Source organism: Patagioenas fasciata, chromosome 11 (assembly GCF_037038585.1).
Source record: "Patagioenas fasciata isolate bPatFas1 chromosome 11, bPatFas1.hap1, whole genome shotgun sequence".
Taxonomy (NCBI): domain Eukaryota; kingdom Metazoa; phylum Chordata; class Aves; order Columbiformes; family Columbidae; genus Patagioenas; species Patagioenas fasciata.
Genome location: NC_092530.1, coordinates 21021936 through 21035798, shown reverse-complemented (window position 1 = coordinate 21035798; position 13863 = coordinate 21021936). Strand labels below are relative to the sequence as shown.

Sequence of the window (13863 nt, the reverse complement as noted above, 5' to 3'; positions counted from 1 at the left end):
TCCCTCTCTGCTGGGAGCTTTAAGAGAAAAAGAGAAGTGGCTGGGACAGAGATAGATTTGCTTCTCATTTATGTGCCAGAAGGAGAAGAAGGGAAGAAAAAATCCTTCCGGCACAGCTTTCAGCTCGCTGTTTCTCACCTGGTGCCAAGGACGAGATGTTTGTCTCGCAGGCAGCCCCAGCAGACGTTGCTCACAGCCGGTGAGCGGCCACGTGTGCCAGAGCCTGAGCCAAGAGGAAATCGGGAAATCTCCCTGACGCTGGGCTGAGCTGGCCAGGGGACAGCGGGGACCCACTCACTGCTGTGTGCCCTGCCTTGGACACACTGGTCCCCCTCTGTGGAAATGTGGGACTTTTTTAGCAGATGGCTTAAAGTGTTATGATATCTGCCAGTCCTCCTAGGTGCTCTTGCATCTAGGGCACCTTCCTTCCAGGCCATCTCCAGCCAGGTGCCTGAAGGACGTGATGGCGATGAGGTGGCTGATTGCTCCACCTCCACCTCTGTTGTCTTCTTGTTTCTTGTGCCCCTACTTTGCTTGTTGTCTCATGTTTTGTCTTCTGGTGATGTGCACTTTGGGCCTTCCTGAGTGGTGTTTGGATGGCAGAGTGGGGTTCTGCTCCAATGTAACTAAACAAAATATGGAAAATATGGATAATAGCGGTGATGAGTCCCAGCCCATGTAGGCTCCCACACCCCTCCTTCGCACAGTTGCCAACCCCCTGAGGGGTGGCTGCTTGGCAGGTAGAGAAATTGGTCCAGGTTCTCCTGTCTAGCGATTCAGAGTGGGTGTAAAGGAGAGGGGAAGGCAGCTGGGGCTGCTGATAGGAGACAGAAACTTCGTGGGGAGAAAGAACAGGGATACGATGCCAGTGAGGAACCAGTGTGGGAACGGATTTAGGCAGACAGCCCTTGCAGGTAGCACAGAAGGGAGCATCTTTGCAGTGCCTTTTCTGCCCTTGACAGGTATGGGTGGTTATCTGCCTGGTGGGGACAGCTTTCTTGGTGACTTACTTTCCTTGTTTCATTCTTCCAGGCGGTATGGAAGTTCAAGTGGTCTTGATATACCAGCTCTTCCCCTGATGCAGGTATAAAGGTCCACCCACGGGATTACTGTGGTGTTCTGCTCCCCTTTATCAAGGTACAGGTGTAAGCACAAATGGTTTCCTGGGTTGTGCACCAAACAAAGTGTCTTCAGGAGGTGCTCTGGCATGAGCAGCATCAAATCCGGAGCAGTTATGGACCCTACGACAGAGACTGACACTGAGGAAATGTTGCGGGTCAGGCCAGGCAAAGTGAAGAAGAGCTGGAAGAGGGGGTGTTTGCAGTGCCTAGGTACATTCCTACATCACTTCTAGAGAAGTGGTAGCTCATAGAAGTGTGTCTGATACTGGTAAGAAAAGGTCCAGGCAGCCTCTAGCAAGTTGCTGAAGTTATCTACTGCCTGGTCCAACTACATGTTCAATGATTGGTATAATAATTGGGTTTTGGAATGTGAGGCATGTCTGTGTTTGATGGAGGAGGATGGTGGTGTGTAGGAAGGAGTGCTGAAGGACTGGTGATATTTTGGTCTCCAAAATGCACAGGAGAAGGAGCTGTAGCAGCTCACAGAGGGAAAAGTGAAATTTCTGCAGTGTCAACACTGATGTGGGCTCGGGGGATGAGCCAGAAGCAGACGGGGACTGCCGAGCTCCCCAGCAGGCTGGGCTGGACGCTGCAGCCCTGCTTGGCACCCACATGGTCATGTTCCTTCCTACCGCCACACAAAAACAAGCCATAAATAGCTGTGGGGTGGAAGGAACTGGATATAAGGTGAATGAGCTGATCGTAAAGCCTGGAGTAATCTCTTTTTCACATGTGGCCTGTGATGAATGAGCATTTGTTCGGGCCGGGGAAGTGACACCTCCCCTGCCTGGGGGACAGCGGGCAGGAGCTGGGCCTCTGCCTGCTGCCGTGCCAGCCAGCGCTTAACCTCCGTGTCCGGGAGAGCATCCTGTCCTGGGCATCAGCCTGCCGTCACCGACCCAGAGCGATTCATAACGGCTTGGCAGCCCCTTCTGCTGCCTGAAGAGATTTAATGTCCAGTGCGGACTCATTTTAATTACTGCCAGCACTTAGGGGTCTTCATCTGTCTTCCTTTAGCCATAGAGATACTGTCAGTTTTGATAGCTAGTCTAGAATTAAGCTGATGATCCATAAAGTAGGGCCACCCTTTGGCCAATAATTCATTGCTGTCACCAACTTCTTCATCCTGTCAGGAGAGTGACCAGCAAAACTGACTTACTGGCAGCTGAGAGCATCTCCTCTGGAGCCTCTGAAGGCAGCAAAGGGGTCCTGCTGTGCCTGTAGATCCTGGGTAATGCATGGTAGGGATTTTTCCTCTTCCAGGAGATGCTATTTCGAGTGCTAGAAGTAAAGACGAAATAATTTTTATGGCTGAAGAGCCACAATATAATCTCAGAGCTGAAGTTCACCCCTTTTGGAACCCATTGCCCCAGGATGGTATGGAGGATGGGGAGGGCATCTCGGGGCCCTCCCTTGCCCTCCCGGCCCAGAGCGGGCAGCAGGCACTGCCTGGGGCTTGGTCTCTAGAGTCTGCCTTCATCAGTACAAAACCTGAGACATCCTGAAGCAAGCAGCACAGGGAAGTGCAGAATTTGGTTTAAGAGCAGCTGATAAAACAGCTGACGTGACCAACTCGTCATTTTTCCAAGCAAGGAAAATTACTTTTCCAGCTCCAAAGCCTGCTTCAACTTTATTAACATTTGATTAGCGATCACTTCTTGTTCTGCTGAGCTTGAAATAGAAGTACAATTAGGAACACGTTTCTTCTCTGCCACGTCTGCTCTGCCAAGGTGCATCCAACTGGAAGGGCCATAAGGAAACCACAATTTTGGGTGTCTTCCTGCCCAAATGGGTTCTTCTGTCCATGGGCTAATGCTGTGGTCGGGAGAGCAGTGATGCCTGCCTGCACACACATGTGCTTGCTCTTGCAAGACAGAAATACAAATCCTGGATTTAGAGACATTTTAAAAGTATTTAAATATCCTTATTTTTAAATGGCATTTGGTGCTTGGTGCCAGGGAACACTGAGTTTCTCTGTAATATGTGTTGCATTTTGTTGCCGCCCAAGAGAGAGAAAGCCCTCTAGAGCTTGGAAAGAGTCGAGTGAAAACCATGCTGTTGATGTTGCCTTGAGTTTCTGCTTGTGCACGCTCCTGTGCCACCAAGGCCCCCATCCACGGAAACGATCAAGTGAGTGGAGCTGGGAACCTCTCATGATGAGGGCTGGTTAAATAATAAAGAAAGTATTTGCTAATAAAAGATAATTTTTTCCATGCTATTTCCAGGGCTAATAAGCAGAGGAAGTGGAGAGAATCGATTCTCCTGTTGCATGCTTGTGTGTGATCAGGCCACAAAATTCAAAACACATGAGTTTTCAGAAAGTCCACAACTTCAGCCTTTTAAAATGGGTTCCTTTCCTCAATTCTTGCTTGTGATCAGGTAATGACTTTCGTAAGCAAAACAACCCCAGCTGTATTTCATAATGGGAATATACTTCTGTACATTGTAATGAGCTGTTAACAGGGAACAGTATCGTGTGAAAATCTGCACGTTTCCCATGATGCTGCCCTGATTTAAAAGCCATCCATAAATTACGCACTATTGCAGTTTTCGAGGTCAGGATTGGCCATAAGATCTAGTTTTTCCACCCCCAAAACCAATATTTTCAGCAGGCTGGAATTTAAAATAGAAAAATGTGACCGGTTGGGAATCTCGGGAGTTGTGTGGGAAGTACCGCGGCGTCTGTGTCAGGCACCCCAGAGCACATGGCTGGAGTAGGTGGCTTGCGTGATGGAAGGGGAAATAACACCTTTGCTCCTCCAAAACTCTTCCTCACCGAGGCTCCTGAAGAAAGGCATCCCAAAGTTTTGCAGACAGGCCTGAGTTGGTGGGTTTGGCTGAGTTTTGAGAGGTTTTTAGCAGAGCCAGGGGCTGGTTTTCACTGCCGGGTTTGGTTCCCAGGGTCCCTCTCATGATGCAGCAAAGCAGCACTTGGACACGCGGCTGGGGATCCGGGGGAGTTTCTGCACTAAAGCACTTTTTCTGCTGTATGTGAATACTTGATTATTAAGCACATATTACAATTCTGAATATTATTTTAGCTGCAAGTTCAGTCTCTGTCCTCTCCAGCTTTTTAGGTTTGATCGTATTCCAGAGGCTTACTAAAAACATGTGAAGAATTTCTGCAAAACTCTATGGAACACTTTTATTAAATTCTTTCAGTCATGCAAGCTAAATTAAATGACAGCTCTGTCCACCAAAAGATTACAAATATCAATCAGACTTCTCCCCTAAACTCATGAAGGAATTAAATATTTTTCTAAAAGTCTTCTATTCCCTGTAATAATCTGTTTGACTGTTCTCTTTACTTTACATATTTTTGAAGTATGTTGAAAGGGCTGATTTCTGCCCTAAAGGAGTACAGTGCTTGTAGCTCACTGCAGATATTTTATCTGAATTTGTGGGCACAATTTTGGGTATTGCTCAAATTGATATTTGCAATACCCCAAGCATAGTTTCCAAAAGGAGAAAACAGCTCTTAAACTCTAGTCCGAGAAACATAATGCTGATTTCTTTTCAGAGATGGGAGATTAATAATAAAAAGTATGTTGCAGCTCTCACTGTTTAAGTTAAAATTGGAAAAACAAGACCAGGTGGCTCAGTGGGCTGGTGGGATGGTGAGCTCCGAGTAAAGTGGTTGTAAAGAATGAGGAGTTATAAAGATTTCAACATACGGTGGCCTGTCCAAATCCAGCTGAGTCATTACCCCACGATGCTGCATCTGTTTTTGTCTGGTCAGTGTACGGTTATGAATAATTGTGTAAATCATGCTGAGATGCCCTGGGGAGCTTTCATTGCAGAAAGGCTCAGCACACCATTCCCAGCTGGCTTGTTTTTTAAGCTGTAGGGAGACCACAGGACAAGCCAAGTAATAAAGACATAGATGGAGACCAGCCGGGACTGCCTGGTGTCCCTCGTGCTGATGCTCTGGCGGCTGATGTGTAGGTGTGGGTACCACAGCACTGCCTGCCTCCCTGTCCGGGGGGCTACGACTTCAAAAGGGATGAGATTGAAAATAAAACTGATGCACATTTGAGGTGGTGGACCTTGTAGTCAGGAGCAAAGGGAGTGTCTGGCCATGGTGGTTGTGTAGGTGGGATGTGAATGCCCTGCAGACACCTTAGAGACGTGTGTGTGCGCAGTGACTCCCGCAATTAGTGCGCTAGTTTACATTGGGTACATGATAGTGTATTTTTGCCATTATGGTTTAGCACAGAAGAGTAGATATGTGTGTAAACTGTTACATCTGGATGAATCGTGTTGAAGTTAAAGCTATGTCGCTGTTACTTACTACTTCAGTGATCACTGGACTATGTATTTTCCTGCCTCTTACCATAGGCTTTAAACCACAGGACATGAATAAACTGTAATGTCAGGGTACAGTCAGCTCCACTTGCTATTTAAGGATGGGGAATCTATGTTCAGTCCACCAAATATAATTTTACAAGGCGTGCAGACCATCAGGGAGGCTGTGTAATTGTTGATGAGCGGGATTGTGGCTGCTGCTCCAACCGAAGCCAAGGCATCCAACAATGTTCCCAGGTCTGGAGGCACTAACAGAGTAGGGTGGTATTTCCACCCCATGCCAGGTCTTCTGCTAATGGTGCCAGTAGGTTTTGTGTGACAGGCTTCATTTCTCACAGACCCAGCTGCAAAATTTGACTGATTGAACCTCCGTGTGTTTATCAGCAGCTGGGGAGCGTGTGGCTGAGGATGGAGCTTTTCTCCTGGAAAAGGAAGGAGCAGCATGGCACAGGGATGTCACATGCGCTCAATCCGAAGTCAGGGCCCATGTGGCATTTTTCGGAAATTTCCTGTTTTATCATGGCTACAAAGGTGTAAAAATTAAGCTGCTAATTTATGGCATGCCAAGAAAAATGTAGTAGTACAAGAAATGCTCAGTAATTTTAATGTTTGAAAACTCACAACTGAAAAATCCTGATTTTCTCCTGCCCCCTACTGAGCTTATTAAATCTGAAAATATCCCAAAGCTTAATTCTCTCTGCGAGAAAGTTCTCTGCTGTTTCGAGTACGTGATGAAAGTTGTGCCTGTGAGCTGTGCCTTGGATGCAGAGGGGTGAGCATCCCGAGAGCATCCTGCTGAGGACTGAGCATCCTGCCGCTGAGCAGTCGCGGTCCCCTTCTGCTGTGGTGGGATTGGATGCACTGGAGCAATGGGTCCAAACTGGTGCGTGTTGTAATTAGCTGCTGTGTGTGGGAGACCCTCGTTATACCTCGAGCTGATACACTCTGTGCTGAGGGCTGCTGTTAGTGGTGGACTTCATTTAGAGGAGAGGAATCCAGTAAGTGATGGTGTAAATACTTGAGCAGTTGGCATGTTTGGTTCCTGTGCGAGGTTTTCCCCGTGTTAGCCCAAGCACTGCATTTGCCTTTTTCTTGTTTGTTTGTTTGTTTATTAGTTGGTTGGTTGTGTTTTGGTTTTTTTTTTTTGTGGTTACGCTGTATTCTGGGAAAGGCCTGTAAATGTCTAAATAAAATAAAATTCCTGAAAAGTGAACTTACGTAGTCTGAGCCAAAGCCTACTGAAGACCACAGACAAGCATCCCCTGAGTTGCAGGGAGAGGAGCTGCATTTTGCTTCCTGCCGTGGATGCAGGACTCATCAGGACTGTCACTCAGGATGGACCTTTGCACGTGCCAAGGAGAGGTTTGCTGCATTGTTTGATGCAGCCAGGGGAACCCGAAGGGGTCTCATGTCGAGCCATTTGGTTTTGATTACGTTATGCTCCTCTAATATAAACACTAAGGTATGTGGACATTGCTGTGGACAGAGGGAACCAGATGCTGGAAGCATTCCTCCAAGGCTGTATAAACTTCAGCAGCTAAATATTTTAGAAACTGTTTTCTAAGGCTAGCTTAATAGTTTAAAAATATAACCTAGATTCCAGATATTAAAAAATGCCTTGAAAGGCACGCATGTTGCTGCAATAGGCAGAAGTAACTAAACCCCTGAAGTATGTGGAAAGCTCCCATTTTGCAATATCGTCTCTGTTACTTATCCTTTTCATTATTTTTTTTATTTAGGTCCAAGATTAAATTCAAGAAGACTTTTAACAGCAGAGTGATAGTGATAGAAATTTTCAGCATATATTAACTGGCTGACTCACTCCTTTTCAAAGTGGATCTGGGTTTATGATGAAATAGCTGGCTGCTTTCAACAACAAGAAAATCAGAAAAGTCAGCAGGAAGAGGAAGCCAATAGCTTAAAATGTGTCTAATTCCTCTGTGCGCTGTGAAGGGGCAGGGTTGGGAGCTCCCACCCGTGTTTGGAAAGCTGTCCTGACCTTGTGTTTGGTGGAGGGGTTCAAATCGCCGTCTCAGGAATGTGCAACCTGTCACTGTTATTTAGGACTTGGCTTTAAAACATCCTTTAAAAGATCCTGTCACTGCATCGCTTGGCTATCCCAAAAACTTTGACTAGCATCCCCTGCACTTCAAGAGTGAGAAATGAGATTTTTAGGTTAGGTTATTTTTGTGAGGAACCCCACAGACCCGAGAGATCTGCCGTTTCCTTTCACACATGTTCTTTCTCAGATGGGATATAGTCCGTGTAAGCTGTGAGAATCCCCGGACAGAGTTTCCTCTTGCTACTGGTTTTTGCCCTGTCTGGTCTAACTCTGGACATGTGTTTTATAGCCAACCGCTGAGCTTGGGTGATCTTGGGGTCTCGCAGGGCTGGTAGATGTGCTCCAGCTCATGTGAAGCTCACTGAGGAGCTTTGTCCGTGAATGAACCTGAGCTTGTCGGTGCTTTGGCATGAAAAGCGTGCAGGGGTCCTGTCCCACCATCCTGGCTCCACCAAGCCCTGTCCCCCTCTTGTCACCCAGTCCCCCTGTAAGCATGGGATGAAGAGGTGGGGAGGGTGGAGGGAAGCTGTTGAATGACTGTGGCACCTCTTGTCTTTCAGCTACTCAAAGGGATGGCTCTGCCCCGCCGAAAAGCTCCAGGCAAAACCCCAGAGGAGGAGGAGGAGGAGAGTGGGGACTGCGATGATGAAGATGAATGTGGTGAAGGCTCTGGGAATGGAGATCTGCGAGTGAGGAACCAGCTCCGGTTCTTAGCAGGTGATGGGGATGGTGGTCCCGCGGCAATCGCCCCTTTGGGGGTTGTAGGTCTCGGTGCTGGTGCAGGGAGCTGCTCTCTGGGGTCTGCTCAGGTCTGCTTGCTGCAGGCACCACCGATGCTCTCTGCTCAGCATCATCAGGTTGGCCTCAGCGTCAGCTGAGACAGCAGCTGCAGAAGAAATGCAACTGCTTTCCCTGGTCGGATTTACATGGGTGTGTTGAGGGCAACCTCATGGGAGAAGTTTCAAGGCAGGTTGCAAACCTGTTGTAGGTCCCAGAGTCGCCCTCTTCTCTCCTTCCCACTGCTGCCCACATTCATGAGCTTAGAGATGAGCCTGCCAGCTTTCTGGAGGACATCAGGAAGGCAGTAAAGATCGTTTGACTGCAACAAGTTACGGCTATTTCTGACAAAGAGTTGAGAGACTCATGGTAATTTTTTACAAATAACTCAGGCTTATTTTTCAGAAGTGATTTAGGTACTCAGGAGCCTAAAATTGCATGGCTTGCTAGTTAAGACTCATGTCTTTGGTTGCTTTCAAAATGGCCATGAAGTACTCGTAGTGCTTCAAGGCTACGTTATTAATGAGGTAGTACATGGTCACCCCTCAGGAGGAGGAAGCAAAGGACCGGTTGTGACTTGGGCAGTCGCAAATGCTGTTGGTGTGTGTCTTCTCCCTGACCCAATATCCACTGTCATCCTCCTGCCGGCTCTGTGGGGCTCAGCAGCATCATCCTCTTTGCTCGCCTGAGCAAACCAGGTGGTTTTGAGGCTGTGTCTGTTGTGGATGAGCGGTGTCTGCTGCACCTGGGTCTCCAGCCTGGAGACTTGGCCCAATTAATGCTGGTTCCAGTGCTGCACATTGCTCTTTGAGAGACCAGACAACTGAACCTGGATAAAATCAGCTTTACAGCTTTGAAATTTAAGAGGCAAATTTGGGCTCTTAAACGAAGCACAGATGTTTATAAATTCCCTTCCATTGGTCTGGGATAATTAAAAAATCCTTAATGAAGTGAGAGCTGAAATATTAAACACCAGTTTCATATCAAAGATTATTGACACATTATGTAAAATTTATAAAATACATATATTCAAATATTGGATAAGGGAAAGAAAATACTTTTTAAGTTCTCCAACCCAGGTCTGAAAGTGAAATATAGAATTTGGAGTAGGATAAAATGTACTTTATTTCATCCAAGAACTAAATATCAAAGTGAACGTTAAAGAAATACAGGTGATCCGCATTGTCCTGAGTCGGGAGCAGAGATATGTGTTTCATTTTCCATGATCTTTGTGTCACACCTTTATGCTATTTTTAATGTATATCTGATTTCCTCTTATAGCCTTTCCCATAATATAATCAGTGATATCCAAAGCCACGTAATAATCCTTTCTGCCTTTTTCTGTCTCTCTAGGCTAGTTTAATCACTGTATTGATCTCCCCGATAACCTGCCTGTCTAGCAATTTAGACCTCTCTTGTCACTGCGGTATGTGAACATGAAATAGGAAAGGAGGACTTGTCCTCCCTGTGCTACTCTGCTGGAGGGTGTTTGCTGCTGCCTTTGTTACGGGATGGGTAAATATTAACTTTAAAGCAGCGGTGGCTTTGGGGCATTGTGTTCCTGACAGGTTAAGTCTTTCAAGTTGCCAAGAGTGAGGTTTGTCCAACACAGTTTTTAGGCACCGTCTGCACTTGCAGGACAATGAGCTGTGCCATTGTGGTGGCCAGGGAGACCTTCTGGTGCTTCCTCACTTGCTGTAAGGCTCTTTTTTTGTGCACGTTTTGCTTTAGAGCAGAAAGGCAAAGCTGATCTGACAGTGACAGAAACCTATTTGGTTGCTATTGGATATAAACTGTGACTCTCTTCAAGTTCTATGTTGGAAACAAGCCCAGGAAAAGTTGCTGATGGTGTGGAAATATTCACTTTCAACATTTTAGAGAATGATATTTCTTTTTGCTTTGAAAGGGTATTTTTCAATTAATTTTTTTCCATCATATCGCATGTGCATAGTACGAAATAAAAGGGAACAGAAGCCATTTCACATTCCACCCCCCCGCTCTTCCACAAATTCTAAATTTTAGGTTAGTGTGCTGATTTGAAATGATGCCAGGCTTTGGAATCTGGAAGTAGTTTATAAAATGAACTTTTACATTTAGTTTGGCTTTATCTCTCTCCTTCCCAAGGTGGTTACGCCGTAATAGAGGCAGAAAGGACTGGGGTTGAGTTACTGACTCTGGTTTTATCCTGTGCTGGATGCTCTGTAGCGTTAAGGCAGGAACATGGCTGGAAGGCTGGGGGGGGCTCCACGTTGTAGTGTGGTGGACAAACCCCAAAACCCCCTTTGAGTGCATCTGAGTGCCTCCGTCAACCCTCAGAGGTTTGCAGTTGGGGAATGCAATTTGGGTGCTTTGCTTTCCTTTTCCTAGAGGCTTTGTTCAGCTTAGAAGGACGTTTTCTTGGCTCTATGGTGGCAGTGGGGAAGTTCTCCCTTGGGGACGGTTGCCAGTGCCTTGCGGATGGACTTGGTGATGCCCTGGGGAGGCGGAGAGGTGGGTCCCTTGGGCTGGCGTTGGGTCTGGCTGGTGGTTGAGTGAAAACGTTGGCAGAGTTTGTCACCTCCGAGGTCTTTGCATCTCTTGGATGCAGAGGAAGTTTCTCCCGCTCGGTGTGGGTGCTGCTGGTCCTGCTTGCTAACTGCAACCAGCTGCTTGGTCTTGGCCGCACCGACATGTCCCCTCAGAAGGTCTTGAAAATGCGGAGATGAAAAAAGAGCAAAAGGAAAAAGGAAAAAAAAGTCAGTCTCGAATACAGACTAGTTTTGATTTATCGCCTGTTGTATAAAATGTAACCTTTGTTTCCTATTTATAATGAGCCTGTAATAACTGGACAGTCAACTTAAACTTTTAATGATTTAAACATACTTGTAAACTGTCAAGTCAAAAGTTTGTGAGTGACTATAAACATATGTTGGTGAGCGCTATATGCTAATAAATTCATTATTATGTTGCCCCAGTGGGAAACGTGGAGATGGCAGGCTTTTTTTTTATGATACGTCTTTTATTGTTTGTCACATCTGCAACACATTAAGGATTTTGAAGGCAGATAATGTTTACAATAAGGGGGAGGACTGAAAATCTTACAGCTCAGAGAGGAGCCCATCCTGTGTGTCAACCGAGTAACTGTGGAGCCAGCACCCTGGCCGTGTAGCTCTAAAAATAGAGCTGTGTACATCCACGCACATGTATTTATTCCACACCAACAGCAAATCATGCCTGTGAATAAATTATAGTATTTTTTCCCCCAAATTACGAGTTGGTGCAAATGTCTTCCAGGCTGCACGGTGCAGACATGCTCTCGCACACCACTGGGATCGGCCGTTCTGCATCGGGCACCCAAAGCAAACAGAGCCCGCGGTGGTTGGCGCTTCGCTGCCGCTCCAGACAACCACCCACTAATTAGCTCACCTCCGGCGTTCTCACTCGAGATGCCACTTATAACAGATGAGCTCGTTGCCAGGAAGCCTGAAAATAAAACATGGGTGCTGGAGAGGCTCCTGCACCGGGCGGGTGGCTTTTGCAGGCGCTGGGGGCGAGGAGGCGCTGGCTTTTTGCAGCGTTTGCAAAGGTGGTGTGGTCCAGCTCACCTCTGTGGGGATGCTGTGTGCCTGGACATCTCACAAGCTTTGCCGGGAGGAAATAATCCATTATAGTGGCCAGAGCACATTACCCAGCGAATGTTCTCAGCAATCCAGCAAGGGGGAGGGTGGGAGAATGAGGGGAAGATTTACCCTTCCAAAATATCTGTGTTAGGCAGTAACAAAAGTTGTCTTGGGAACAGATGGATTTGGCAGAATTAAGTAGAAATAGTTTGTCCTGGGAAGGGAAGTTGGCCTCATCCCATGAGATATGTGAGGATAGATGCGTGCAATAAAGATATGTAAAGATGGCTCTGCAAGTTTGCATGTGTAAAACAGCTCCCCTTTCTGGCTGTTCGTGCTGCAGTTAGTTGTGCCTTTCTGCTCTCCCTTCGTTATTTCTAAGGCAGAGATGCAGTTCATAGTTTGAGCCTGAGGAAGCCCCAAGTTTTACTGCTCCATGTGCTGCCAGCGCAGCCGGGGGGGCTGGACCTCTGCACCGGTGTCCAGCAGTCCATGCTGGAGCCAGGTGCTGGATGAAAGTCAAGATCAGCACAGTGTGTCCCTTGGTTTACCCAGATCTTTAACTCTTCAGTAGCTTCTGGCTTGCTTTGCCACTGGTTTATCCTCTTGGCAGGGTTGCTTTGAGAGCTCTTGTTAAATTATGGGTTTAAATGTCACCTCTTCCTGGCTGAGTGTGTTCTCTTCACGGATGGAAAAACTTTTTATTGGTAAGCCCTTTATCCAAGTTACAAAGGTGGTGTTGCTTTCAAAGGGGAATATGGGCAGGTTGTGGAGTGGGTGACATCTCTGACTGCCACGTCCCCAGAGAGAAGGGGCTACCGTGTTCCTGTGGCTGTGGCCTGCATGAGCACGGTGTGGGACACTGCTGTTTTCTGCCTCACGCTGTGTTTTTGGAAGCTGTTCTGAACCTCTGCGAGTTGCAACTTGCATCCTATTCTGTTTTTTAACATCTCCAAATGTCCCAGGAAACCGTTCCACATTTTGGAGTTCTCAGTGCTGAGACGTCATTCCGGCAGCTCCGCCTTTGGTAACCTTCCTCTCATCACCCCATGAAGGTGCTCAATCTGAGATCCTCCCACCCCACCGTGCTGTGGAAGGGAGCAGGAGGTGCTGCTGCTACGATGACACGTGAATTGATTTTTCATGGGGCATGCAAAATGCAGTTCATTTTGGGGAGCAAACGGGTTTCCCAGTTCAGACAGTGGCAGCGCAAGGGCTGGGCAGGGTCGCTTTGAGTGCAGTCCTCCTGGTTTCTGCAGCCCATTCCTGCAGGAGTTTCCTTACAAGTGTGTTTTCGTGCTGGAAAAGGGGTCGCTCCCAAGCTGGGAGTGCTCAGGCATCTGCTAGGGCTCACTTGGTACATTTGCTGGGAGACAGACCAACAGTTGTTAAAATATTTACAAGATCATGTCTTCTCATCCTTTATCATGGTGATTGCTTCTCTGCAAATGCCTTTAGGGTGCCTGTATCTGAGCAGCTCCTATCTACTGATACTGCTCTGCTCAATTTAGTACTGGGTCTGGAGAGATGGTTCATTGCCATGTTCATCTATCTGCTGAGAAAGACATTTTCAAATACCTGATTGACTTTTAAAATACTCCTTCTGCACGTGCAAAATGTCCCCATCTGTGTGCGTTTGCTGACAGCGTGAGGCCACGTGGCTGTTGTGCCTGCCCAGCGGACAGCCTGCAGGCTTGGATTGTCCTACTGAAAAATAGCATGCGTACAGTATCAATATTTATTGTACGTGGCTCTGCTCAGCCTCCAGCAGAGGTGCCCTGTCCTTGGCTCAGGCGGCAGGGTGAGCTGTGTTGGGTTGATCCAGCATCCTTCCTAAAGGGAAGCTAAAAGCTTTAGGACTTTTAACGTGTATTTTTTTTTTCTAAGGAGGATGCTGTTGAATGCTTGAGTGAAGTGAGGAGCGCAGAGGCATACTGTTTTACAAGACATTCATCCTGTCCCAGGGCGAAAGAAATGTTAAGGCCAAATGTGAGCTAGA

At 47.1% G+C, this 13863-nt stretch overlaps 1 protein-coding gene across 1 annotated transcript in view; it reads left to right on the top strand.

The window, feature by feature from the left end:
* The window catches only part of GPC3 (glypican 3), a 149514-nt gene that overhangs the window by 113619 nt on the left and 22032 nt on the right, over positions 1-13863 (top strand). Inside the window, exon 7 of the mRNA XM_065846453.2 lies at positions 8049-8205. Within this exon, the coding sequence (XP_065702525.1) occupies positions 8049-8205 (157 nt within the window). The remainder of the gene's footprint in view (positions 1-8048; positions 8206-13863) is intronic.